The 26,092-nt window shown below is 31.3% G+C and overlaps 2 protein-coding genes across 3 annotated transcripts; one reads left to right on the top strand and one right to left on the bottom strand.

Moving 5' to 3' along the window:
* The first annotated feature begins 11,508 nt into the window (after positions 1 to 11,508).
* Positions 11,509 to 13,616, top strand: LOC120086597 (ribonuclease MC-like). Its single transcript, XM_039043327.2, has 2 exons — positions 11,509 to 11,836; positions 13,001 to 13,616. The coding sequence occupies exons 1-2, from the start codon at positions 11,549 to 11,551 to the stop codon at positions 13,424 to 13,426; spliced, it is 714 nt and encodes a 237-aa protein (XP_038899255.2). The 5' UTR covers positions 11,509 to 11,548; the 3' UTR covers positions 13,427 to 13,616.
* Positions 13,617 to 19,323: 5,707 nt separating this feature from the next.
* LOC120085108 (chloroplast envelope quinone oxidoreductase homolog) lies at positions 19,324 to 22,011 on the bottom strand. Of its 2 annotated transcripts, none has more exons than XM_039040968.2 (4): positions 21,703 to 22,011; positions 21,337 to 21,478; positions 20,284 to 20,375; positions 19,324 to 20,089 (listed from the first exon to the last, which is right to left on the bottom strand). In XM_039040968.2, the coding sequence occupies exons 1-4, from the start codon at positions 21,766 to 21,768 to the stop codon at positions 19,412 to 19,414; spliced, it is 978 nt and encodes a 325-aa protein (XP_038896896.1). In that variant the 5' UTR covers positions 21,769 to 22,011; the 3' UTR covers positions 19,324 to 19,411. The 2 variants fall into 2 exon arrangements, with proteins under 2 accessions (XP_038896896.1, XP_038896897.1); XM_039040969.2 differs by having other exon boundaries at positions 21,337 to 21,473; positions 21,703 to 21,940.
* Positions 22,012 to 26,092: the final 4,081 nt, after the last annotated feature.

The raw sequence follows: 26,092 nt of genomic DNA, 5'->3' as shown, positions 1-26,092 counted from the left end.
CTATTACTTCTTTACCTCATGGTAAGCATACTATTGGCAGTAAATGGGTTCATAGAATTAAATTCAAGTTTGATGATTCAGTTGAACGTTATAAAGCTCGTTTGAATGCCAAAGATTACACTCAATAGGAAGATTTAGATTTCTTTGAAATTTACTTTCGTTGCTAAACTTGTCACTATCAAGTTTTTGTTTTTAGTTGTCGCTATATGTAATTGGCTGCTTATTCAACTTGACGTCAATAACGCCTTTTTAAATGGGGATCTATTTGAAGAAGTATATATGGATCTTCCTCTTAGATATCACATGTCTCCTAAATCTACAGTTGAAGGTGAAAGACTTGTATGTAGACTGCATAAGTCTATATATAGTCTTAAGCAAGCTTCACGATAGTGGTTTTCCAAATTTTCCAAGATTTTATTGTTTCATGGTTTTTCTCAATCTGAGCCTGATTATTCTCTTTTTACTAAAGGCAGTGGTGATTCGGTGATTCGTTTATTGCCTTATTGGTATATGCGGATGATATCATTATTACAGGTCTGAATGTTGATTACATTTCTGCTTTAAAAGGCCTCTTGCATGATAATTTCAAATTAAAGGATCTTGTATCTTTAAAATACTTTTTCGAATTAGAGATTGCTCAGTTTGTTAAAGGCATATTTATTGTTAGAGTATATTAACATGCGGCAGAGAAAAACAGAATCAATAAGCACTCTAATTATACATAATTTGAGTTTAAAATAACAATTACAAAAGAGGGTTTATTGAACACAATAGCTTTGAAGAATCCTCTTCAATACCAGCTGAGTTCCACGTGAAAGAGCTTCAATCTTCAAGTAGACAACCATGAAGATCTTCTCCACTATTCTCTTGCAAGGGTTGTGTAGTGTAAACACTAAATTGAGCTGGGTGAATATAAGATATGAAGAGGGTTTGAAGGATAATAGATTTCTATATAGAGTTCTTCAAGGAAGTCTTGTAAGCATGAATCAATTATTTAGCTCAACACTTCAATTTATAGAGCTTTCATCATGCAAATTCATGACTTATATGAAAGTTAGCTCCTACTTCATAGAGAAAATGGAATTGAGTGAATAAGGTGGTTTATATCATAGTGGAAATTTCCAACTTTTGGAAATCTTCACTTTGAATTTTTTATTTTCAAAATGTTTTTTCAAAAATGATTTCCAAAATCATTTTTTAAATTAAACTTATTTAATTTCATTTATAGTTTTATAAAAATTAATTCAATTAATTAATTTTTAAATAAAACTAATTAATTAAACCTTTTAATTAATTTTGTTAATTTAATATCTAATATTAAATTAAATAATAAACAATTCTATCATTAATGAAATTAATATTATACAATTAATATTTAAATCATATTTTAAACATTAACCGTTTCTCCAATTTCGTTTAATTTCAATAAAATTAAACATTTTAATTATACCGAATACAATAAATAGAAATCCTAATTGAATTTGAACATTTCAAATTCTAAATCCTAATTTCAAATCTTATCAAAATTACTCAATTTATTAATCCATATTACGAGCTAGTAGAGGGACTTATGGATCTACAGATCATGAGCTCCAATGACTTGTAATTAATTGGTTAAACTATTTTAACCGAATTAATCACACTATTCATTAACTACCAAGACATTCCACTAAAACTCGATCATTACATTCTTCTCATTGTATATATATTTCTGTTCATTTTAACCATAATCGGTAAGTCAATCCTTCACAGGCCGTTCATATTAACAGTTGGGTCAAAGATTACCGTTTTGCCCCTGTAAATACAACTTACTCCTTAAGCTCCCACTGATCCTCCATTAAACAATTGATTTATAGTCCAACTTATAAATCATAACCATCTCTTCCATGAGAGGGCGGGGCCCTATTGTTCAAGACAAGGCATCAGCGCTTAAGAGAACAACTCATCTGCTAACCCTAAATCGGGTAGGAGTGAATTCCATATTGCAAAGCTATGTCCCCATCTATCTATCTGGTTTTATCCCCAAAATGGGAGGCTTATTGAGCAGTGTTGTTCGACTACTCTCACCTATGCAGATCAAAGGATAATCTCAAATAAACAGGAGTTCATAGTTAGCTCAAGATTAAGATCGAGTTACCCTAGGTCATTGAGTTTGAGATAGTCAGTTTTAACAGTAAACGATTGTTATAAATAAAAGTGACTATTCGAGGTCCGGTCTTATGCAAACTTATTGCACATGATGCCCCAACTCACATGTCTCTACATAAATGATTTTTGGATTACATCATTTGTATCAGTATACAAAATAGGCCGCATCCAATAGTGTCACTACAATGACATACCCAATCTCATGTGTATACTTATAGACCATTTTGGCTACATGCTAAAACTTGATCCATTTTTATGTCACCACATAAAGTTAAAGTATTCATGTTATAGACATGAATTCGTTTGTTGGATTTTCATAGAAGGAGGCAATATCAATAGTAATTTGGTAAATAAAAAACTCAATAACATTTTTATTGATAAATAGAATATGTTAACAACATTTACTAATTGCGTGTTTAGGTCATTCCCAACATTTATTTCCCAATGCCATTATGCCTTACAATTAGAGATCTCCAAAAAATCCGCTAGGTTGGTGCCCCGCGGGGACCTGCCCCAAACAGGGCAGAGAATTCTCGAATACACGAGGAATGGAGGAGAGAGTGGGGAATTTTTTTCCCCATTTACAATTCGGGGTCGGGGACGGGGAATATATTCTCCGTCTCCAGCTCCGACCCCGACCCCACCTCTCCCCCTCGACTTTGTATATAAATTATAATTTATTAATATATATATATATATATATATATATATATATATATTAATATTAATATTGTAAACTTTATTAAGATAATTATGAATGTTTTAATTATTTAAGTTTAAGTTTTTTATTAATTTAATTCTTTAGATGTTGTAATATTTAAGATAGGATGCTATAAATATTGAATTTTAATTTTTAGAAATTATGAGAATTTAGCATTTTAATTATATTTTAAAATTGCATGTGTATTATTGTTTTAATTAATAAAATTGATAACATTTCATTTAAATGAAAATTCCATTGAAAATATTTAAAGAATTGTAAAAAAAAATATTTAATTGAAATTAAAAAAATGTTAGAGAAAAATAAAGCCAGGGAATTTTTCCCTCCGGTGAATCCCTCCTCCGTTCCGCGGAAAAATTTGCGGCGATGGAGAATGGAATGGGAGCGGGGGAAGCCCCGTCCCCGCCCCACCCCACCCCGTGGACATCTCTACTTATAATTATTGAAAGATACTGGCTTTTTAGGCTCAAAATCTACTTCTTCTTCTATGGATCCAAATTGTAAGTTGAATTCTTTTGAAGATGACATGTTATCAGAATCTCTTCTATATCGACATCTCATAGGGCGATTGTTATATTTGACAATCTCTCATCCAGATATTACTTTTGCTGTGCACAAACTTAGTCATTTTATTTTACAGCTTCAACAATCTTACTTGGATGCTGCATATCATCTCTTACGTTATTTGAAGTCTTCTCCAGGGCAAGGTTCAATTTTTTCTACCAGTTCTTCTTTTATATTGAGGGCCTTCGTTGATGTTGATTGGGGTTCTCTTGTCCAGATTCTCAATAATCCATATCGGGATTTTGTATCTTTTTGGGTAATTCATTAGTTTTTTGGCGTACTAAGAAATTGTTGGGTGAACATTTAACTTTAAAAAACAAGAGGGAACCAACCTTTGGTTGGAGAATCCCACATTGGAAAATTTGGATTTTGAAGCCTATGTACTTCAATCTTGAGTTTTGGATTTGGGCCTAAGGGGTACCCATGTTTTGGAGGGAGTGAGGAGATAGACCAATGTTTGTGTGATTATTAATTTTAATACAAATATTTTTATTTTTATTTATTTTTTATTATTTAAATGAAAAAAAACAAAAGAAAAGGACCTCCCTATTCGTGCAAGTCTGCTTCGTCCGCGCAAGCGATTCGTCCATGCATGTTCTGAGGTTCATCGCCTATTTCGCTCCCTACCGTTCCACGCTGAAGGCCTATAAAAGGCATGGCCTTCAGCAATTCAAAAACACCTCTTTTCATTCACTCCATTCCAGTTTTTCTCTCATAACTCTTCCATTTTAGTTTTTGCCGGTGCATTTTCGGTTTCTTTAGTTGTTTTATCCTAGGGACGACATGGCATTTTTCAGACCTGCTTGCACACTTGGGCAGAGCCACAAAACGTCTTAAAGAGAGCGAGTTCCGCGACTCAGCCTATAACAAGTTTCTGTTTTTTAGGTTTTTGTTCTTTACTTGACCGCTGTGCCTTGACCGTTTGCTGTTCGTCGTTCTGAGGGTCTGCCATTTCCAACTGAAATATACTACAGTTTCAAGATCTTCTGTTGAGGCCGAATATCGTGCTCTTGGTACTATGTTAGTGAATTTGTGTGGGTCCAACAATTGCTAAAGGTTTTACAAGTTAATTGGCTCTCATGTTATGTGAGAATCAAGCAGCTATTCACGTTGCTTCTAATCCAACCTTTCACGAGCATACAAAACATATTGAGTTCGATTGTCATTTTGTATGTGACAAGATAAATGATGGTGATATCAAACTGTTGTCAATCCGCTCCCAACATCAACTTGCTGACACCAAAGCTCTTCCTACGAAGCTCTTGAATTTGCATTTGTCCAAGATGACCATTCTCAATCTTCATCGTCCATGTTGAGGGGGGAGTATTAGGTTCTATTATATGTAACGTATTTTTGTTATATATTTTTAGGTAGTCAACCGGTTAGGATTTAATTGCAGATTTTATTTGTGTATAAGTTAGGATTACATCTATATTTTACTCTATCTAAAGCTGCAAGCCTATGTGTAAATCGATTAAGAAGAAAAATATACAAAATATTTTTTCTCCATTTGTGGACTTACCCTCTCTCAAGTTCTCTTTTTAGCTCAAAACTCATATTTAAAGATCTTTTAGCTTAATCAATACTATTCTGTAACATTTAACTAATAAGAATGCAAATTTCCTCACGAAAGTGGTTAGCGATAGTAGCTAGATAATCCTTAGGAAATGAGAATTACAATATCGTCGAAGAGAAAGTGTAACGTGGGGGAGGAGTAGCTAATGGTGGAGGAGGAAACAAGCAAGGAAGACAAAACGGTGAAGTGAAAAACAAAGCGATATACACTTGAAACAGCGAAGAGAAAGTGCATTGAAGATGAAACGGTGAAAGCATAACGAAAAAGATGAAACAGTTTTGCTATTACTGCAAGCATCCTATTTCTTAACTAAAATTTATTTGTATATAAACCGCATAATTTTATTAATATTTATGTGATATCATGTATATTTTATTAACTATATGTAATAAATTTTTATCCATTTATTAAAATTTTGTTATTTTATATAAATAGTTTTCTTTATTTTTTTATTTTTAAGATCTCGTAGATTTATGTACCAAATAAAACAAAAATATTACCTCTGTTGCGCAGTACGTGTGACATGCTACACTGATTCAACTTTACATATAATAAATAGAGAAGTTTAAGACGAAAACTCCCACTATATCAAAAGAATCCTTCCAATTACCCCTGTACAATTGTCCACTTAATGGAACTAAAAATATATATTTTTTTAAAGTCCACTTAAATAGGACTAAATAAAAAATAAAAAAAAAAGGTTTGAAGCTTCTAGTGCAACTTATAAAAAAAGGGCACTTGCTTGTATAAGTAAAAGAAAATCTGAAATTCCAACTGTGTTCTAGGTTTTCTCTTCTACAGTTATAGCAAAATTTGAGAAAAGTCTAAATAGCTCTTAAACAAACATGGATAGAAATTAGTATATCAATAGATACTATTGATATATTGAATAGCAAGTATATTGTACTGTATGATATTCCATTTTTGGTATATATCAATAACATTATTGATATACTACTTATTTAGCTTATAACTTATATACTTTATTTTTAAAAATAAATATTAGATGCACTTTGATTTGTTAATAACTTTTTGCATATTTATGAAAGATTGAAGAATAAATATGTGAAATAGTATGAGAAAAAAAAATTGAAGAAAATCAACCTACGCAGAAAATAAACATGAATATCAATGTTATATTTAAAATTACATTTTGAATGATGCACTTCAACTATTATACATAACTCACACGCATATCATTATTGATATACAATTATATATCATTGATTTTCTTTATATTAAATATAACAATGACCTAAATACATTAGTACTGTGACATCCAAAATTTTAGGTAATTTTAATTTAGTTATGTTAAGTTAATTGGGGTAATATGTTGAATTTTGGAGTTGGAATTTAATATTTGGGTTGAGATAATCTAATTTGAGTTGTAAGTGATGAAATATTTTTCTCAAATTTGGATTGAGCTTGGATTTAATTTAATTTAGAAATTAGAAGGGGAAAAAGAAATAATTTAATTTATATATAGTTAATTGGAATCCATTTAGGGCTTGAATTTAAGTATTTTATATAAATATATATGGATGATTTTTTATTTTTTATTTTTTGTGAAATTTTTTGTGATATTATTCATGATTTCCTTGAAATTTGCAGTATTGTCAAATGCTTTAGATTTTTCCCCCAATTTCAGTGGGTTCTGTTATTTTTCTTTTGGCTATTCTTCAAAGGAAAAAGGAACATATAGATTCTTTCTTCTTAATTTACTTTGTTCGGGAAGTTGAAATGTATCTATATATAGATTTTTTCTTTTTTGTTAATTTATGTTATTTTGTAAATTGTGGTAGTAGTGGGTCTAAATTTGGCATAAGTTCACCCTCTGGCATATGTGGCAGTCGATTTTATTTTAGGTTTTCCACTAAATTTGCATTTTTGTAATTATATGTATGAACAATGGTAATTTAAGTCGTGAGTATTGCACAATTTATGTTATTTCTTTCATCGACTTATATTGATATGTTTTAATACCAAACATAACGTGCTCTTGTCATTATGTTTCAAACATAATAAATAATATCTCAAGTTATATTTCTTGAGAACTTGTTCGGTAAAATTATTTACTTTGGTTCACAATTATTTGATGATCACTTTCACATGAATATCATCAACGATACAATATCTTGCACCATTTTTTTTTTTTTATAGAAATCATAGAGAAATTTAATAGCAACGATTCCAAATGATGACAAGATCTTTGACTTTGTCAAGATTTTTTAAAGAACATACTATTGCAATGTTTGGAGGAGAAACCAACAAAGAAAAGTTCCTTGCACTTGAGGTATAGAAACATATGTAAAATATTTATGCAAGAGCCACATTTTGAGTGGACCTGATAACACACTATATAATGTATGTAGTGGTGGATTTGGCAAAAAACTACAGAATCATTAGAGAGAAATAATATATATATATATATAAAAGATAGAAGATGTCATAACAATGAAATTTATAGTCAGAAATTTTCTAATCTATAAAATGATAGATTCCAAAATTAGGATAAGACATATTTCTTGAATGTCTCCCTATAATTAAAGGTTAATTATATTTTATATGGAGTTTCATATATGAAAATATAGAAAATTCTTTATGAATTATGGAAAGGTTGAAACCTTCTTAAAATTTTATTTTATTGTGGGGTATTTGAGAAAAAATGGCTATTCCAATATTATAATCCAAGTTTTAGAATATTAGATAATAATTTTAAAAAAGGTTGGAATATGTTTGAGTTGCATACAAAAAGTTTTTGTATACCTCTTTAGTGAATAATAATAAGTCTTGATATAACTGATAAAACTTAATACAATTAGACAACTGTTTTCTAGTGAAATTAGCACAATTGACTTTGTAAGGTCAAAAGATAATATTGTAGATGAGATTGTAAAAGGTCTAACTAGAGAGTTGGTTGAAAGTTCATCCAAGAGAATTTATAGCTTAATTTTAAAAAGTTAACTAGAGAAGCAATCCAACCTAATCAATTAGAGATCTCAAGATCTAGAGTCAGTGGGCAAACCGATCTCCAGGTAACTTAATGAGTACTTCGGTGAATTTTTTTTCCTTCTTACCCATTCTTAGGATGATGAGATGGTGCAAGTGTGGTTTTAAGGGTAAGCATTGTGCTTTTAATTATTTCTATAAGTTGTTGAATCACTATTTATGAAAAGAGCATATACGATGTCCTTTATAGGAATCATCTATGTGAGCGTGAAGGGGTTGCTTCTATGAGAATTTTAAGGCAAATTCTCTAAAACACTCATGAGACCGACGGTGTTCAAGGCCAAAATAAACACAGTTATGAGAACAAACTTTGTTATAATGAGAAACTGTATGACTTTATTTGTCTTAGTTTACTCTAGAATAGTTGACAATTAAAGATACCGAGTCCACTGATTAGCTAAGTAAACTCAATTTATGTCCACTGGAGAAAGTTCAAAGTGTTTACTACTTATTTTGATGTAGATTTTTCATTGAGAAATACCAAATTTTTTTTTTCTTTTATCTTAAATTTTCAACTTACCATTTATGGAGGGAGAGATTGTTGGAATAAATAGTAGTGTTCATTCGTGTAGAATTGTATTGTTGCATAAATGAACATGTTTTTTTCGTAATTAACCAACTCGAAGAAGAGCCATGACTATTCAAATGACCATGAATAGTCTATAAATATGTCTTTTCTTCAAATTGTAAAAGAGAATTTTTAACCATTGCTTTTCTCCTATAAAAACATTTTCTCTTGTTTTATAAATTGGTTCAAGTTTGATTTATTTTCACGAAATATAGTTCGTTGGATCTTGTGAATGGGTGCTACTTTCATAAGAAAGTTAATTTGTTATATCCTAGGAGACAATTACTCAAGAATCTGAGACATTAGAGTGAGTAAAATTATTTTAAGGAGACAACGTGAAGTTATTCAGCTCAAATTTTCTTCTATATACCGGATTCTATATTGTTTAATTTTTTATGAAAGTGCTATAAATATAACAAATACTTTATCACTTACAACTCAAGTTAGATTATCTCAACCCATATATTCGATTCCAACTTCAAAATTCAACCTATTACCCCAATTAACTCAAGATAACTAAACTAAAATTATCTAAAAATTTGGGATGTCACAACTATAATTCATCCATTATTGATATACATGATATACTCAATCATAACTAATAAGGATAAGAGTTAACTAAACGCACCATATTTTGTTTCAAACGAATGTTAAAGGAAATATACAACTCATAAATTGCTAATATGCTTGAAATATCAATAAAAAGATACACCCATGTAATAATTCAAATAACGATTGATTGTTATCAGAATACTACGAATATACTTAAATATTAATAAATGAATGGTGATTGATGTCTCCTATACTGCTCATATAAACTTTAAATGTCAATAAAATAAACTACGCATGCTTTAATTCAAAATAAGTCGATGATTGATGTTTGATTTACTATTGGTAGATTGTCATACTTGAAATATCAATAAAATGATCTATTATTTATTTCAAATAATGATCGATTGTATTAATAAAACGTTACACTATTTATTTCAAAATGAGTCATTGATTGATGTTTGTTTTATTATTGATATATTTCTAATGTATATGAAATATCAATAAAATGAATATTGATTTTTATGAGATATGTTGTTGGTATATCATTGATATACTAATGATAGACGTAAACTTAAGTATATTAGTGGCATAAACCCACGTCATCAGATATGCCTTTGCAAGTATCCAAAAATTCAACGACAAATTTCTTAGACTTTTCTTCATAAATCATCTTTCTCTACGTGCAAAAGAAATTTAACGTGATAGGTGAATGAGCTAGAATGATAAACAACATCAACGATTAGAGATTATTGTATTATATTAGTTTATACTATATTTAAGTATATCAATTAACTGGTATATATAAAATATATCCGACAATATATATATATATCAAACAATATATTCTCTCTTGAGAGTATATAGTTGTTCGTTTTTTAACAACAAAGCTAGTTTAGAGCTGATTATAAAACCAAACTTTGAACCTAAACAATTCAATTATGAAGCAAAAACATAGTCTATGAGTTGTATGACTGCAAAAAGGAAAATATTTAAAAGGGAAAAAACTATAAAAACAAAATACAAAAATTATACAAATCAATGAAAAAAAAATATACAGATAATATATTTTAAATTTGATATATTAGTTGATTGACATACAAAAAATGTGACTTTGTTAAAAGGACAAAGTTGGAATGCAAAATAAATGAAGATTTAAAGTTGAGAATTTTTCCATATCTACAATTTTCGTATGTTGAAGACACACCCTTAATTATACATTTTGAATTTGCCACCCATTGCTAGAAAAAAAAAAAAAACCCTTTAGTTATTTCTTTTAAGACATCTAGAATAATGAATTAAAAGAATCGGGTTGAGTTCTAGATTTTGGCCCAAAACTTTTTCGAGTTGTGAAATGCGACCAAAGTCTCACATTGACTAGATATAAAGGAAAGATTCATACTATGTAACTAAGGATAATTATCTTTCTATTGGTATGAGATCTATTAGATGAAACAGAAAACAAAGTCATGAAGGCGTTTATGCCCAAATTGGACAGAATATCATACTACTGTGAAGATATATTGAAGAGTTTGTGTCCCTAACAAGTAGCTAGTTGGCCTAGTTGAAAGTGATTACTCAGGAGTAAAACACTAACGACAACTATTTTAGGAGAGGATTTGGTGGTGCTTCGTTCGAAGGAAGGATTGTTGAAGTGCGTCATTCTAGGGAGGGATTGTTGAAGTGCGTCATTCTAGGGAAGGATTGTTGGAGTGCAACCAAAGTCCTCACACATTGACTAGATAATGGGGAAGATTCATAGCATGTAATTAAGTGAGGACAACTATCTCTATTAATACGAGACCTTTTGATTTGAAACTAAAAACAAAACCATATAAAGGTTTACATCCAAAATATAAAATATCATACCATTGTAGAAATATGTTGGAAGAAGGTTCGTTTTTCCTTAACAATATTTTTATAAGTTTCTCTGTTTTAAAAGTCTTGTGCACAAAGTTATTTAAAAGTCTTGTGCACAAAGTTATTATTCTAGAATTTTATCATATAAAAGATTTAAAATTTATAAATTTGTAAACACTTTTAAAATTTAATGGATATATAATTATAAAATCTTCATTGTGAACGTAGATAACATCATTAATAGAAGTGAGTTTAGTTTAATGGTATTTGACATAATTTTCGTACCTAAAGATGGAAGGTTTAATTTTCGATTTAATAGCTAAAGGTTGATTACTTTAAACTTTACATAATATATGGATAGAATTTAAGACATAATGGAAAAGCCACCCAAACCCACTATAACATGTGTAATCCTCCACTTCTTAATGGCATGCACTATATGAAAAGAAGATGGATCAAAGTTTTTGATGCCACTTGTACAAGACATTTCACAAGAACAACCAACAATAGAAGAACAATTGGCTATATATTGCACACTATAAATAGTGTTCTTATGGATGAATTGTTATGTGTCCATGAATCTCAAGCCAAAACTAGTACTATGATGAGAAAGAAAGCAAGTGTGTTCCTTGTGAGTCTATTTCTTTCGATAGCTTTGTCCAAACAAGATGCCTTTGACTATGTTCAAGTGGTGTATGAATGGCAACCAGCCATATGCAACCTTGGAAAGAGCTGCAAAATACAACCCGAGAACGAGTTTGGCATTCATGGTGTATGGCCTAGCGTCTACTCCAAGGGACAAATTGGACCTTGCTCTGGCCCTTCTTTTGACCCCCTCAAAGTAATTCATCATGTCTATATTAGTATTTATATATGTTTCTTTGTCAATTTAAGTTACACTTGTTTAAGATTTACCTCTTTCTCAATGTTAAGTGTGTTCCGATCCCTACAAAATAAATGAATATGTTCTCAAAATTAACCAAATGATCACAATAATTAACATCTAATTTGAATAGCTCACAATATACTCGATAAGAAACTGAGAAAAGTTACCTTTCTAGTCCCCAAGTTTTGAATATATAGTATGTGTATTTGATTAATAAGTTTTAAAAATGTACTTTCTTAGTCTTCGTGTTTTTAAGGAAAGTATCCTTTGGTCTCTGAATTTTCAAAATGTATTTTTTTAGTCTCGAAGTTTTTAAGAATAGATTTGAAAAATTCATAAAATAATTTATTATTATTATTATTTAAAATAATTATATGACATTTTAAATTAAAAAAAAACTTTTTAGAATTATTTCTTCTCTAAATTATATTTTAAAATATTTTTCTAAATATCATATAAATATTTAAAATAATAACTAAAATTAATTACTTCAAAGAACCTTTTAAACTCATTCTTAAAATTACAAGAATGTTTGGGACGCTGAGTTGATTATTTTGGCTTATAAATTATAATATTTCGTATTTAGAGTGCAGACTATTTTAGTTAATGTAGGAAATTATAGACATTGTAACATCGAGGGAAAGATAAGAAAAGTAGGAAATAGTAAGCAAAATTGCATTGAATAGTACTTTTAAGAATAATTATTAAGTGTATGACAATATTTTTAAAAAATTACAAATATAGTATAATGATAGACTTTATCATTGATAGATTCCAAGAATCAGATCTAAATTTTGCTATAATTACAATTTTTTTTGCATTATGTTATATTTATTAATACTTTGAGCCACATTGAAGATGAAATAGTAATCTTATAGTTAATTGTAAGTTATGATAGTAAGAAACATCATCTATTAAAATTGAAACTCAAACATAAAGTGGACTTAATAAGTTGGAAAATAAAGTTTGAAAATTCATGAATGAAAGGTACATATTTAAAACTCATAAACTGCACACACATGTTCTTCCAGACTTGGAAACGACGAAATATAATATTTCCAAAAATAAAGCTCCCTCTAGCATAAGATTTCTAAACTTACTCCTGATTGGGTTATCTAGATCGTCTCATTGCAAGACCGGATGAGCCAATACTGGCAAGACCTGGAGAATGGGAACCCGATAGAAGCGTGGGCGAGTAAGTGGGCAATCCACGGGACTTGCTCGGCGACCGTGTTTGATGAGTTCAAGTATTTCTGCTTGGGTTTGGACACCTACGGCCGCCATGCCATGTTGTCATTTCTAGTCCATGGAGGTTTGGTTCCCAGCTCTAGCAAGTATCTAGACAAGACTAGCTTTGTCAAAGCCATCGCCGACATGACCTCGAAGAAGGGTGGCGTTATCTGCGCCGTTGATCAACGTGGCCGGACACAACTTCAGAAGGCAGTTTTATGTTACGCCAAAGATGGTGATACTCTCATCGACTGCCCAGATAATGTTAGTAGTTCCTGCCCTGATAACTTCTTGTGGCTTGCCTTGGGCGATTGAGTTATGTAATGGAAGCTTATAAAAGTATTATAAGCTAAGCTAATATACGTAGTTAATCTATAGTTAATGAATAAAACTATTCTTCTGCCCATCATGCCTAGCTATGTAGCAAAATGAGGCAGAAGGGGAAGCTTTGTGTTTATTTCCATGATGGTTATAATCTAATTGCATATGGATCTTTGAGTTTGAATTTCACCTTTTACGTTTCTGTCTTGTCAGCTTCGAACTTTTCCCTCAAACTCACGAATGCCCAAAAACTAAATAAATAACAACTGAACTTCAAAACCCGGACGTTACCATGAGTTCTTCCCTTCAAAAGGTAGAGAATCATTGAGAGGTGTGGGCTTCGGGAGATTAATTTTGAAAGGGGAGAACTTTTTGATTTTGAGAGCAATTTATTTATGAGAGTGCACATGGGAGCCAATTCAAGTTGTGCGTTGAATGTAGGAGAAGATCAATGAATATCCCAAAAAACCTCTCATGTACCCCATTAATGAGAGAATCAAAAGGGAGTTATCAAATAACACCCTAAAAAAACTTATTATTTTCAAATAATTAATTGAAAAACTAATTTTAAAATTAATTAATTTAATAGATATGTGTGTGTATATATTGTTGGGTTTTATGTCCTAAAACTTGTGGTTTGTAAACAATAAACTTATTTTGTAAATCGATAAAGTTGTTATTAAATATATGAATTGCTTATTTTGTTTTAGAAATAAATCCAATAAATTAAAAAATCCATGACTATTTCATGAGTACTTGAACTTTATATGGAGACACAAGAGTGAATCAGGTTCGAGTAAACAGTCAAAATGATCTATAGTTGGGTATCTTATTCTGGTAACATTATTGGATGCAACTCACTCTGTAGTTGTTACAATTTGTTGTAAAGTGCTACAAACGAAGTGATCCTGATTCGTTCATGTATTGAAATGAGAAGCAGGGGCGTCATATGCAATGAGTTTGCATAGACTGGACCAAGAATTATGTCACTCTTACTTTATAATGTTGTTTACTGTTTAAGACTGACTATTTCAAAGTGATGACCTAGGTAACTTGACCTTAATCCTGAGCTAACTATGAACTCCCGTTTATTCGGGATTATCCTTAAATTTTCATGGGTGAGGGTTGGCTCAACAACATTGGCTCAATAAGCCTCCCATTTCAGGGGTAAGACCGGGTAGATAACTAGGGACATAGGGTGCAAGACGAAATTCAATCCAACCCGCTTTTAGGGATAGTAGAGAGGTTGTTCCCCTAAGTGCTGACTCCAGGTCTTAAACAAAGTTTGTTCCCCTAAGTGCTGACTCCGGGTCTTAAACAAAGGGCTCCACCTCTCATTGGCCTAAGAGAAAATCACAAAACAATTGTTTATTAGAGGATCAGTGGGACTTAAGAAGCAAAATGTAATCTCAGGGGTAAAACAACTTTTGACCCAACCGTTATTACGAACAACCTGTGAAGGGTTAACTTACTAATCATGGTTATATCCAGTATATGTCTACAGTGAGAGGAATGCAACTACTGGACTTTAGTGGAGTGATCTTATAATTAACAAATGGTGGTTAATTAGGTTAAAGAGTTTAACCGATTAATCGCGGATCGTTGGAGTCCATGATCTGTAGGTACATGAGGTCCCCCTACTAGCTCATATTGAACCAAACCTTAAAACAGTGTGACGAACGAATTGAAGTGTTCAAATTCGATTTTTGGAGCAAAACATTAAACATATACGATATATTTAACTTAATGTTTAATTGTGAATTATACATAAAGAGAAAGAAAATATGAGATATTTAAATAAGATTTAAATATCAAGATTATGAATAGGGATTCATATAAATTGGGACTAGTGTTGGATTTAATATTAAATTAAATTATATTAATTATTTTATATTAATTTAATTTTAAAATTGATTATTAGAGTTAATTTTGAAATTAAATGGAATTGGTCAAAATTGCATTAAAAATCAAATTGTTGATTGGTAAAAAATGCAATGGAAGTCGAATTGTTAACTTTTGATTTTTGAATGTCAAAAAGTCAAATTTATTGACTTTGGACTTTGAGAGTCAAACTTTGACCAAGTTAGTCGAAAGATCCAACATTTGTGAGTGGGAAATTCCAATTATTGAATTATTAAGTGTTGTCTTCATTTGAAGACACTTGCCTCACTTAATCCCACTTTCAGTTAGTGGATATTTGAGTATCAAATTCTCATCAAACTCAAAGTTGCATGTTTTGCATGTAATGGTCTTTTAAAGGGAGTGGTTATTGAATTTCAAAAAAAAAAAAAAAAAATGGCCTTAGTGGAAATTGATGGGATTATTCCCTTTTTCCTCTCAAAATTCTAGCTTTTTCCTCTCCAAATTAGTCACTCATTGGATCCCACCATCCCATTCTAAAGTCGAAGAATAGTCGAAAAGACTCTCGTGGTGGTCTATGCATCATTCGTGAGGAGATTGAAAATAATTTGGAGAAGATTTAAAGACCACAAAGGTTGCATTCTTTTCCTCTTTTATTTGTTTCTATTGCATGCTTATCTTTATAATTAACCTAATTAGAGTATTTTAGATCCGTTTTTCTTCCGCTGCGCAAGTACTCGTTCCATCATATATATCATAACTAACTTACTAAATACATAATATATTAAACTATATGTTATATCTAATATAACATACAACCTATAGTTTTTATATGAATCACATTCATATAATTAATATTTGAATCAAAATTTAAATATTTATTTTCTCTCAAATAAAACTTAATATTATAATTTATCAAATACATTATATTAATTATATCACATATAATTAATTTATATTGATTGTATCATATATAATTAAATTTTCTCAATTAATTTGAACAATTCGAGTTAATCCAAAATTAATTGGATTCTCATTAATCCCAGTTGAGTTACTGATGAGACTTTATGGACCTATATTGAAGCTCTAATAGACTTGATTAATTAATTAAACTCTTTAATTAAATTAACCAACTTCTATTAACTGTCGGTCACTCTACTAAAGACCGACAACTGCAGTCTTCACACTACAAATATATTTTGTGTCCATTGAATGTAACCAATGAACGATGTGTTGACCCTTCACAAATTGCTCATAAGTACAGTTGGACCAAAATTACCGTTTTGCCCCTGTAATTACATCTAACACCTTAAGTATCACTGATTTCTCTAATGAACAATAATTCATAGTCCAACTATGACCAAACCCCTCTTGGGTCAGGAGAGGGTGTGGCACCACATTATTCAGAATTAGCCTTCAAGGAGCAATTTCTCTACTTTCCTAACAGTGGGAAATGAGTGAATTCCTTCTTATGAACCTGCATTCCTAGCTCCCAAATCAGAAGAATCCCCAAAATGGAAGAGATATTGAGTCGACGATTCTCACCTATCCAAATCAAATGACCGTTTTCATAGGCAAGAGTTCACAACTCACTTAGGATTCAAGTCAAGTCACCTATGGTCATCTTGATGAAATGTAAGTCTCTTCTATCAACGGTATATATAGAGAGACTATTCATTTCATGGTCCAATCTTATATAAACTCTTTGTATAGAATACCCTCACTCACATGTCTCTACATGAATGATCAAGATCAGATTATTTGTAGCACTTTGCAACAATTGTAACAACTACAAAATAGGTCATATTCGTAGTGTCACCAGTATAAGGACCCAATCTTATCCATCTACTATAGACCGTTTAGGTTATCATTTAAACATGATCCACCTATATGTCTCTACATACATGTTTAAGTTACATAATAGAATCTTGAATCTTAGTTTATTGATTTTGTGGGTTAATGCCAAATAAAATACCCAAATTTTATTAGATAAATAAATTGTTTATATAGTACAATTACAAACTACAAGGCCCACGAGATTTAGGGCATTAATCCCAACAATCTCACTCTTGTCTAAAGTTAATGGAGTGTACATGATAAAAGTCAAACTATTACAAAAGTACACAAAAACAAGAAACTAGGACATACAATACGCGCTCAATACAAAATCTCCCACTTGCACTAGACTAGACTTGGTTTGTCTCGTATACCATACTTTCCAAATGACCCTCAAACACCTTAGTCATGAGAGCATTTGTAAATGAATCAACTACGTTGGGCGCCAAAACTATCTGCGTGACAATCACATCCCCTCGATGCATAATATCCTGTATCAGATGATATTTACACTCAATGTGCTTCCGCATTTGTGACTCCTAGGCTTCGTGGAATTAGTCACAACACCACTATTATCACAATAAAGGGTGATGGATTTTAACATATCTGGAACTACTTCCAAATCAGTCAAGAATTTCCTGAGCCAGACATCCTCCTTCACAGCTTCACAAGTTGCTACATACTCTGCCTCCATGGTGGAATCAACAATGCATCCTTGCTTGGTGCTTCTTCAGACTATAACTCCTCCATTAAGAGTGAACATTAATCCTGAAGTGGATTTCCTAGAATATCTGCAAACTAGAGTTTAAAGGAGAAGGAAAAAAGTTAAAGCATGTTTTAATTCACAATAAGTTGTATACGAAATAAGACATCCGAAAGTTAAATATATTAATTGATGAGAGTTGGTAAATTATGTATTGGAAAGAGTTAGATATGTTCTTGAATTTTAGTATGAAATGTTTAATTATGGTGGGAGTTATATGGATCTAGATTTGTTCATGACAATCCTATAAATAAAATGGACATTTATATTGTTTAAGTAAGTGTGTGACGAAAAACTCAAAGAGAGTTCAACTAAAAGGTGTTAATCAAGTTTGAGGAATTTTCTAAATGCAATTGTTTTTGTGTCCTCTCAAATATTCTTTTGTTGATTATTTATATGGGTATCTTTCACACACTTCCAACAATTTTTTACTCAAACTTAAACATAGCAAACCTTTTAACACTCATTCGACCTTCTATAAAGGATCTTTAGAGTCTAACCTCCAACTATATAAATAAGCCGTTATGGCTATTACACCTAAACATAAATACCTTGAAATTCAATTATACTAAACCAAGAAAACATAAATGCGATCAGTCTCTTTCAATAGTAAAGAATTACAGAATGAGCTTTGAATTAATCTCTTCTTCAACTTTCAAGACGTCTCTCTAGACTCCAATGTGCAGAAGTTGTAAGAAATTTTTTTCCTTTCCGATTGGTTTCATCAAGACATCTTATACGAGAGAAGATTTATTTTATTGCAGAATTTGTATAAAAGAAACCTTTGGTCAGACAACGAGCGTCGTGACACGACTCTCACACCTTTGGACCATCATGACGCTCCTTTAAAGTGTTGCAGCGCTTCTCTGGCAATCTTTGTATATAATTTAATTTGGTAGAGAATCGATGACATATTGTGAAACAAGAATAGCAAGAATCTAGAGAGTCAATATGTAATTCAAAAGTTTTGATAAGTTTTAATGACCACCATGTATAAAGTTAGCAGAAACCACACCAAATCCCAGTAATCTGAAGGGTGATTTATGTTGACATTACAGAATGTATATCTATTTCTAGGTATGTTATTCATTCTTTGGCATTCTTCTTCTGTCTACGAGGGCTCTATATCCCAAAGAATGTCTTTTACTTTTTTTTAATATGTCAAAATCGAACCACTTAGCGTTTTCCTCTCTCTAACGAAATTACTTGCTCTTAATATTAGTCTCTCAATCATCTGATTAGTATGAGACTTACAGTACTATTTTCAAGTGTTTAATTTTTAAAAAATATCATTTTGAAAAAAATTAAAATATTTAACAACCACTCGTAATAGCTTTTCAAGTGTATTTTAGTCAATTTTTATAAAAAATATTTAAATAAAAATGATTTTGTTGAAAAATATTTTTTTCTCGAATCAATCCAAGCGAAACCCTTAAATTAACATCATTTTTATTCATTTCATTTAAATGCTCTTCCAATAATCATTTTTTTTTTATTTCCATCAAGTAAATTAAATAAACCTAAGGCTCAACAATAATTTTTCCAGTGGCATGGCCCTCAATACTCCTAGCCCAAGCCCTTTCTGCCTCACTCAAAGGATGCTTTGAGTCGATCACAGTCTTGAGCTTCCCTTCTTTCATTAACATAACCAAATATTCCAAATCCTTACCTTTAGGATTTAGTAACAAAGGCACCAACTTTTTCTTTGAGAAACTCACCTTCTGAAGACCATAACTCAACAATGTCCCAAATCCAGGAGTAATATCTATCACTTTCCCATTAGGACTCAAATTAGGCTCGAACCTTGACCACGGTATCCCAGTTGCACAATGTACTACAATGTCGTATTTACGCTGCGACGGGCTGTTTAGAGCAGCACCGTCCGGGGTTGTGTAGTCAAGAACCTCATCTGCCCCTAAGTTCCGGACTAGTTCGATGTTTCGAGCCCCGCAAGTTGCTGTTACATGTGCATTTTGGAGCTTTGCCAATTGAACGGCATAGTGCCCGACCCCGCCAGAAGCTGCGGTGACCAGAATGTTTGGTTGGTGACTGGGGACTACGTCGAGATGTGTGAGAGCTTGATAAGCGGTTAGACCGGCAACGGGTAAGCCTACAGCTTCAGAAGGTGAGACTTCTGGTGGTCTGTGGGCTGTTATGCTCTCTTTCACAACTGAAAACTCAGCCAACCCCCCTCCATTCTGTCATTGATAAAAACAGAATGTTTGAGATTTAAATCTTAGGTTAGTCTCTAAACTTATTTTAGTTTTTTAAAGTGTCTGTTTTTGAATTTTGCATAACAGATCAATTCTCTTAATGTTAATCCTTTTTTCTTGATTCTTGAAACCTTAGATTAGAATAGCAAGAGATGGTAAAAGATTATTATATAACTCACAAAGGGGTTAATCATAGCTAACACTTTATCACCAGCTTTGAATTTGTTTACTCCCACTCCTACAGCTACTACCTCTCCAGCAACATCAGTACCTAAAATTCAATAATGAAAAGGAAAAAAATGTCATTATAAAGCAATGTGTCTTAATAACTTCTATAAGTAAAGTTTCAAAATAAAATATTTCCCATCAATTCAAGCACAACTCAGTAGTTAGGGCCTCTTTGATTGGAAATCTGAATTTTGCTTTATATTTTTCAAATTTACCTGGTTTAGGAAATAGATGTTTCACAAACCATCAGAATTTTGTTTTTGAAAATTTGTTAGGATAGAAACAAATTGATAAGCAAAAAATAAAGAACAAGAAGAAACTGGCACACAAATTTTCATAGTTCACTAACAGTGTAGTGTTAGCCACATTTATGGGTAGAAAGAATATCAATTTTATTATCTGTGAAGAGAAGAGAATACAAGACCCGCTACTTTTGTTCATTCAAATATATAATTAAGTAGTTAGAGCAATTGCAAATATAGCAATCATGCCAAAAATATTAACGGATATAGCACAATACAAAAATAATTTACAGACATAGCAAAATTTAGATCCAATTTTCGGAGCCTATAAGTGATAAGAGTATATTGTTAGACTCAACTGATAGATTTTGTTATATTTGCAATTTTTTAAGAATGTTGTTATACACTTAATTGTTAGTCTTCAAATTTTACCCATTGCAATTACTAATATTCATTAGAATCTCAAATGTGGATGGTTTGATCTCTATTTCAGCCATTAAATTCTTATACACTTGATTTGAAGGGATTCATTTACAAGACACGCTACTTTTGTTCATTTGAATACACAACTAAGTAGTTAGATCATTTGAATACACAACTAAGTAGTTAGATCATTTCCAAATATAACAATCAAGCTAAAAATATTAATAGATATAGCACAATACAAAAAACTTTGTAGATATAGCAAAATTTAGATTCAATTATCGGGCCTATCAAAATAGTAAATAAAAAAAAAAAAGGAAGTTGGTTAATTGTGTTTACCAGGAATAAAAGGGAATTTACGTGGAAGAAGTGGTCTTAACATCCCTTTTTGGACTTTCCAATCAAAAGGATTAATACTTGCTGCCTCTACTTTTACAACTACGTCATCTTTCTCTGGACTTGGAACTCCGAGTTTCCTGTGCTGCACAACACAAGCATCTGAATTAGGTCTGGTTTGGCAACGATTTCATTTTCTGTTTTCTGTTTCTGAAATTTATTTCGTAATTGACAAATTTTTAAAGAAGAAAACTAGAAATTTGGACGAATTACTTAGAAAGTTTGAGATACAATTAAAAACTTCCCATCTCTAATTACAGTCCAAATCCGGTGGAAAGGGAAATGTGTAAAGTGAAAATTAAAAGTTACCTTTAAAGCAGACGGTCCACCGCCATAAGCATCATATTGAACTGCGCGCATGAAGTTCTCAGCCATCGGTGGAGTTTCAAACTTCAGAAGGAATTGAATTATGAAAGAATGAAATGGTAATATAGAAATTGTAAGATTGTATAAATTGTGAGGTGTGGGCTTTGGGTAGCCAACGTTTCACACACGTGGAGGATTCTCCACCCTCCAATGAAATCAAGATTCTAGTTTGTGAGAAATTAGTGGAGGAAGGCCAACTTCATTGTATTTGTATCTCTCCCTCCGTTGGGTGTCATATGACAACTTCTCTCCGGAGAAAATTAGGTTTAAATTATTTCCGTCTTAAATTTTGAATTTGGTTCTATTTTTACCTTTAATCTTTTAAAAACGTTCATTTTAGTCTCTGATTTTTTTTAAAAATATTTATTTTAGTCTATACTATTGAATTTATGTTAACTTTTAAATAGAATTGTAAAATGACTTGTATTTATCTGATGACTACATTGCCAAATAAGTAAGTCAATGCTAAAAAATCTAGGGTTTCATTTGAATTAAGTGTTCAAGTGATTTTTTATATGAAATCTCAAAAGTTATTGTGCATTCAAGATTTTGGTCATTTACTATTTTGGTAGGTTGGTTGACATTTTATTTCACACTCATCTTGCTCAAACTATGCGAAGATGGAATTTCATCCTCAAAGATTTAATATCTTAACAACAATGACCAAATTAAATATTTTTTAAAAGTTCAATGGCTATATAGACATTTTCATAGTTTAGGTACCAAAATAGAACAAGATTTAAAAATCTCGGACCAAAATAGGATTTATACATAAAAAAATATATATAATCTTTTGGTTTAAATCCTATTTTGGTCTCTAAATTTTAAATCTTGTTCTATTTTGGCCCATAAACTTTTAAAAATCTCCATTCTAGTCCTTAAACTTTAAAAACTTGCTTACTTTGGTTCTTGATATTAAAATTCTATCGACGTCTCTTAATCAAAATGGTGAGATGTCATGTATTTTTGAATGATTAGGTTGTCAAATAAGTTAGTCACGCTAAAAAAAACTTGGTTTCAATTTTGAATTAGATGGTAAAATGATCTTTATAGGAGATCTCAAAAGTTATTTTAGGTTCAAGATTTTGACTGTTCACTAATTGTGCATATTGATTATTGACATTTTACTTCATTTTCATCTTGCACAACTCATGTTAAATGCAATTTCATCCTTAAAAGTTAACCAAAACTTAATAACAGAGAAAAAATAAATACTTTTTAAAAGTTCAGGAATTAAAATAAACGTTTTTTAAAGTTTAGAGACCAAAATAGAACAAGATCAAAATTCATGGACTAAAATAGTATTTAAACTCAATCTTTTCATATTCCTAGAACTCTTAACATATTTCAAATAAGTCACATTTGAAGAATTCAAAGGACTAATTGAAAATTACGAAATACATTTAACGCACCACACCTATCTTAATTTGTAATTTTCAAAAATTTGGGATTTTTCTTTAAGGTAATAAATTCACATCATTTTGATAAAATCATCAACGAATAATATCTGATATGTTTTGTTACTGAATGATGAAGTTCTTGGGGCCACATAGATATGCTTTATGAAGTTCCAGGGAAAGAAAGTCTCTGGATTTTTCATCTTCCATTTTGGGAAGTCCAACCACCATTTTTTTTTAAGTACAAAGACTATTGGATGTAAAAATGATCATACCTTATTAGATGCCAGAAGTGAAAAATATTTACCACTATCAAAGTTAACAACATATATTTTTTTTTGGAGCAATTGACCAACATTCAACAAATTTTGAATTATGTCATATAACATAAAGAACATGTGAAATGCACCTTGTGCCTCCTTTCTTGGTAGGAACAACAATGACACTCTTTCTTTCTTCTTTCTACGTTTTAACATTGTAAGCTTCACTTGAGATCTAAAACTGTGATCATGCTTGACAAAGAAGTTTTTATTTTGTATAATGTGATTACTTTAGATTACATCATTCTTTTAGAATTGGACTGTAAGTCTTCTTTTCGGCAAAATTTAGCTTGGTATAAGAAGCTTGCTCCACAGATTGACTTGGAGAATTGGTCAACCTTTTTTCATGAGCTTGAAGTGAACCCCATTAGTTCAAAGATTGCCAACTTGACTCTTCTATGGCAGCAACGACATGATTAATTTGGTTGATTATTTCTAAAAAGCAAAAAAAGAGTTCTCGAATGTTTTAACTTTTGTTCATCCCCAAGTTGTCAAAATCTCTCCACAATGATTGCAATTTGATATAGAAATAACTTTTTTAGTTTCGAGCTTTTTTTGAAAAATTTTACAACTAGTTTTAGCTTTTTCTTAATTCCAAAAATTTGAGAAAATGGACTTACTAACACTTTATTCAATGAGATGAAGAGCTAAAGTATATACTATTTTGTTTTTTTGTTCTTCTCAAACTCCTCCTTATTTGGTGTCTGCTCTAAAGTGCCTTCATATCTTCTTCTACAAGAGGTACTTAATTAGTTAATTCATAATCTTCTTCCAACAATTTTGATAACTCTTCAAATGAGCTACCTTTCTAGACCTAAATCGTACTAGTTCTAGTAAAATTAATATTTATTCTAGTGCTTAGATAGGTTGTCGAACATAAGAAGTCTTCGAGATAGTTTGGATGCATTTCGAACTTAAACGGAACATTTAGCAATCAAAATAGAGCAAAGCGGAGAAGTTGGGATGTAGGCCGCTATGTCATGCAGCGCTTCGGCGCCATGTACGGTGTTGCATGGTAATAATTGCACAAGGACAGAGCGTCACGACACTATCTTACGGCGTTGGGAGCTCTAGAACCAGACGAATGCGCACATAGTGTTGCATTTTGGCAGAAAGGCCCTTTAAGGGCCCAGTGCCACAACATTGCCATGATACTTCATATATACTTCTTCATTTTAGGTCAAATCAGATTTTCTTCCACATTTCCTCTTTTCTATTTGTATTTTCTTTATTTCTTTCATGTAATCGATAGAGACGATGCTGAGTTTTGTCTTCTCCATTATCATGGGGAGGTAAGATCTATGGTTTTCTAGTTAAGGGGATTTTGGAACCGTTGTAATTTTTGGTGCGAGAGTATTTTCTTAATGTATAATATTTCTTGTCTATGGGTTTCTTTCTGATTAAATTGCTTGATCAATTGTATTTTCTCATGATCGTCTAACAAACTACTTAAGAATATATGATTGGATGTTTTAGATTAACATATAATATGTGACATGAAATTATAGGTTAATCTCCAAGAAGTAATAGATTGGATGGGCTTGTGATTTATAGTCAACAACGAAGAGTATTTTTCTATTGACCTAGAGAAACTATATTGAATGTTTAATTAGGTGATTGTAAATTAAATGTTCATCCTAGCGTAATCCCTAAAGTGTAATGTGGTTTATGTTCAAGTGCATAGAATGGATTTTTCTACTCATGTTGGCTAATTAAGTAATTAGGACCATTAGATGCAAGTGGCTATCTTTGTAGTCATAACACTTGCTTTCCTCACGAATAAAGGTATTATTGACATAACATCTACTAAAAATTAGTTTTTAAATCAATTGGGCTAGGCATAGGCAAGAAGTTAAAATCATGCTTTGATAATTCGATGATCAAAATTACATTGGACAATTGCATTTCCCTAAACTAGAACGTCTTGATTCGTTGCATTTCTATCATTTACTTTCATATGCTCCTCCCCCCCGCTTTAACTGAAAATGGGCTTTGAGCAACTAATCTTCGCGCTTCCCTCCAGATCGACTAGACTTACCACTTGTACTGCTCAGTAGTATATGTAGTTAGTTCGATATATAAATTTGTATTTGATTGATAGAAAGCCTCGACAAATTTCTATCTATCAAATTGGGGTCGTTTTCGGGGAAGCCAATTTGTTCTTCTTAGTTAGTTTTTAATTAAAGCTTCCTTTTGCTTTGATTTTTTCCTTTTTGTGTTAGTTAATAATGTCAAGAATTCAAAATTGATTTTGGATGTCTGAAGGCAAAGCAATAGATTTTGATGACGAGATAAGTGAGCTTAGTCATTAAATTACCAAGTTAGCCTTCTTGGTTAGCCATGTGATGGGATAGAGTTCACAGCAAGTAGAGGTGTGCAGGAATTGCCTTCTCAATAGGGGTGTATAGAAACAAAAAAAAAAAAAAAAAACCAATGAACAGGACCAAATCGAATCGAATTGACTTGTTCTGTCTAGTTTTTTTTAAAAAAAATATGTAAACACCGATTGATGAAGAATAGAACCGAGTGAATCGACTCGATCCTCAATCTACAACTCTAAAAAATCATGGAAAATTGAACCAAATCGACCCCATTATATTAATAGATATATTATAA

The sequence above is a fragment of the Benincasa hispida genome, chromosome 9 (genome assembly GCF_027475165.1).
Source record: "Benincasa hispida cultivar pf3 chromosome 9, pf3_genome.v1.1, whole genome shotgun sequence".
Taxonomy (NCBI): Eukaryota; Viridiplantae; Streptophyta; class Magnoliopsida; order Cucurbitales; family Cucurbitaceae; genus Benincasa; species Benincasa hispida.
The sequence above is the reverse complement of the archived record's forward strand: the minus strand, read 5'-3'. Positions and strand labels throughout refer to the sequence as shown.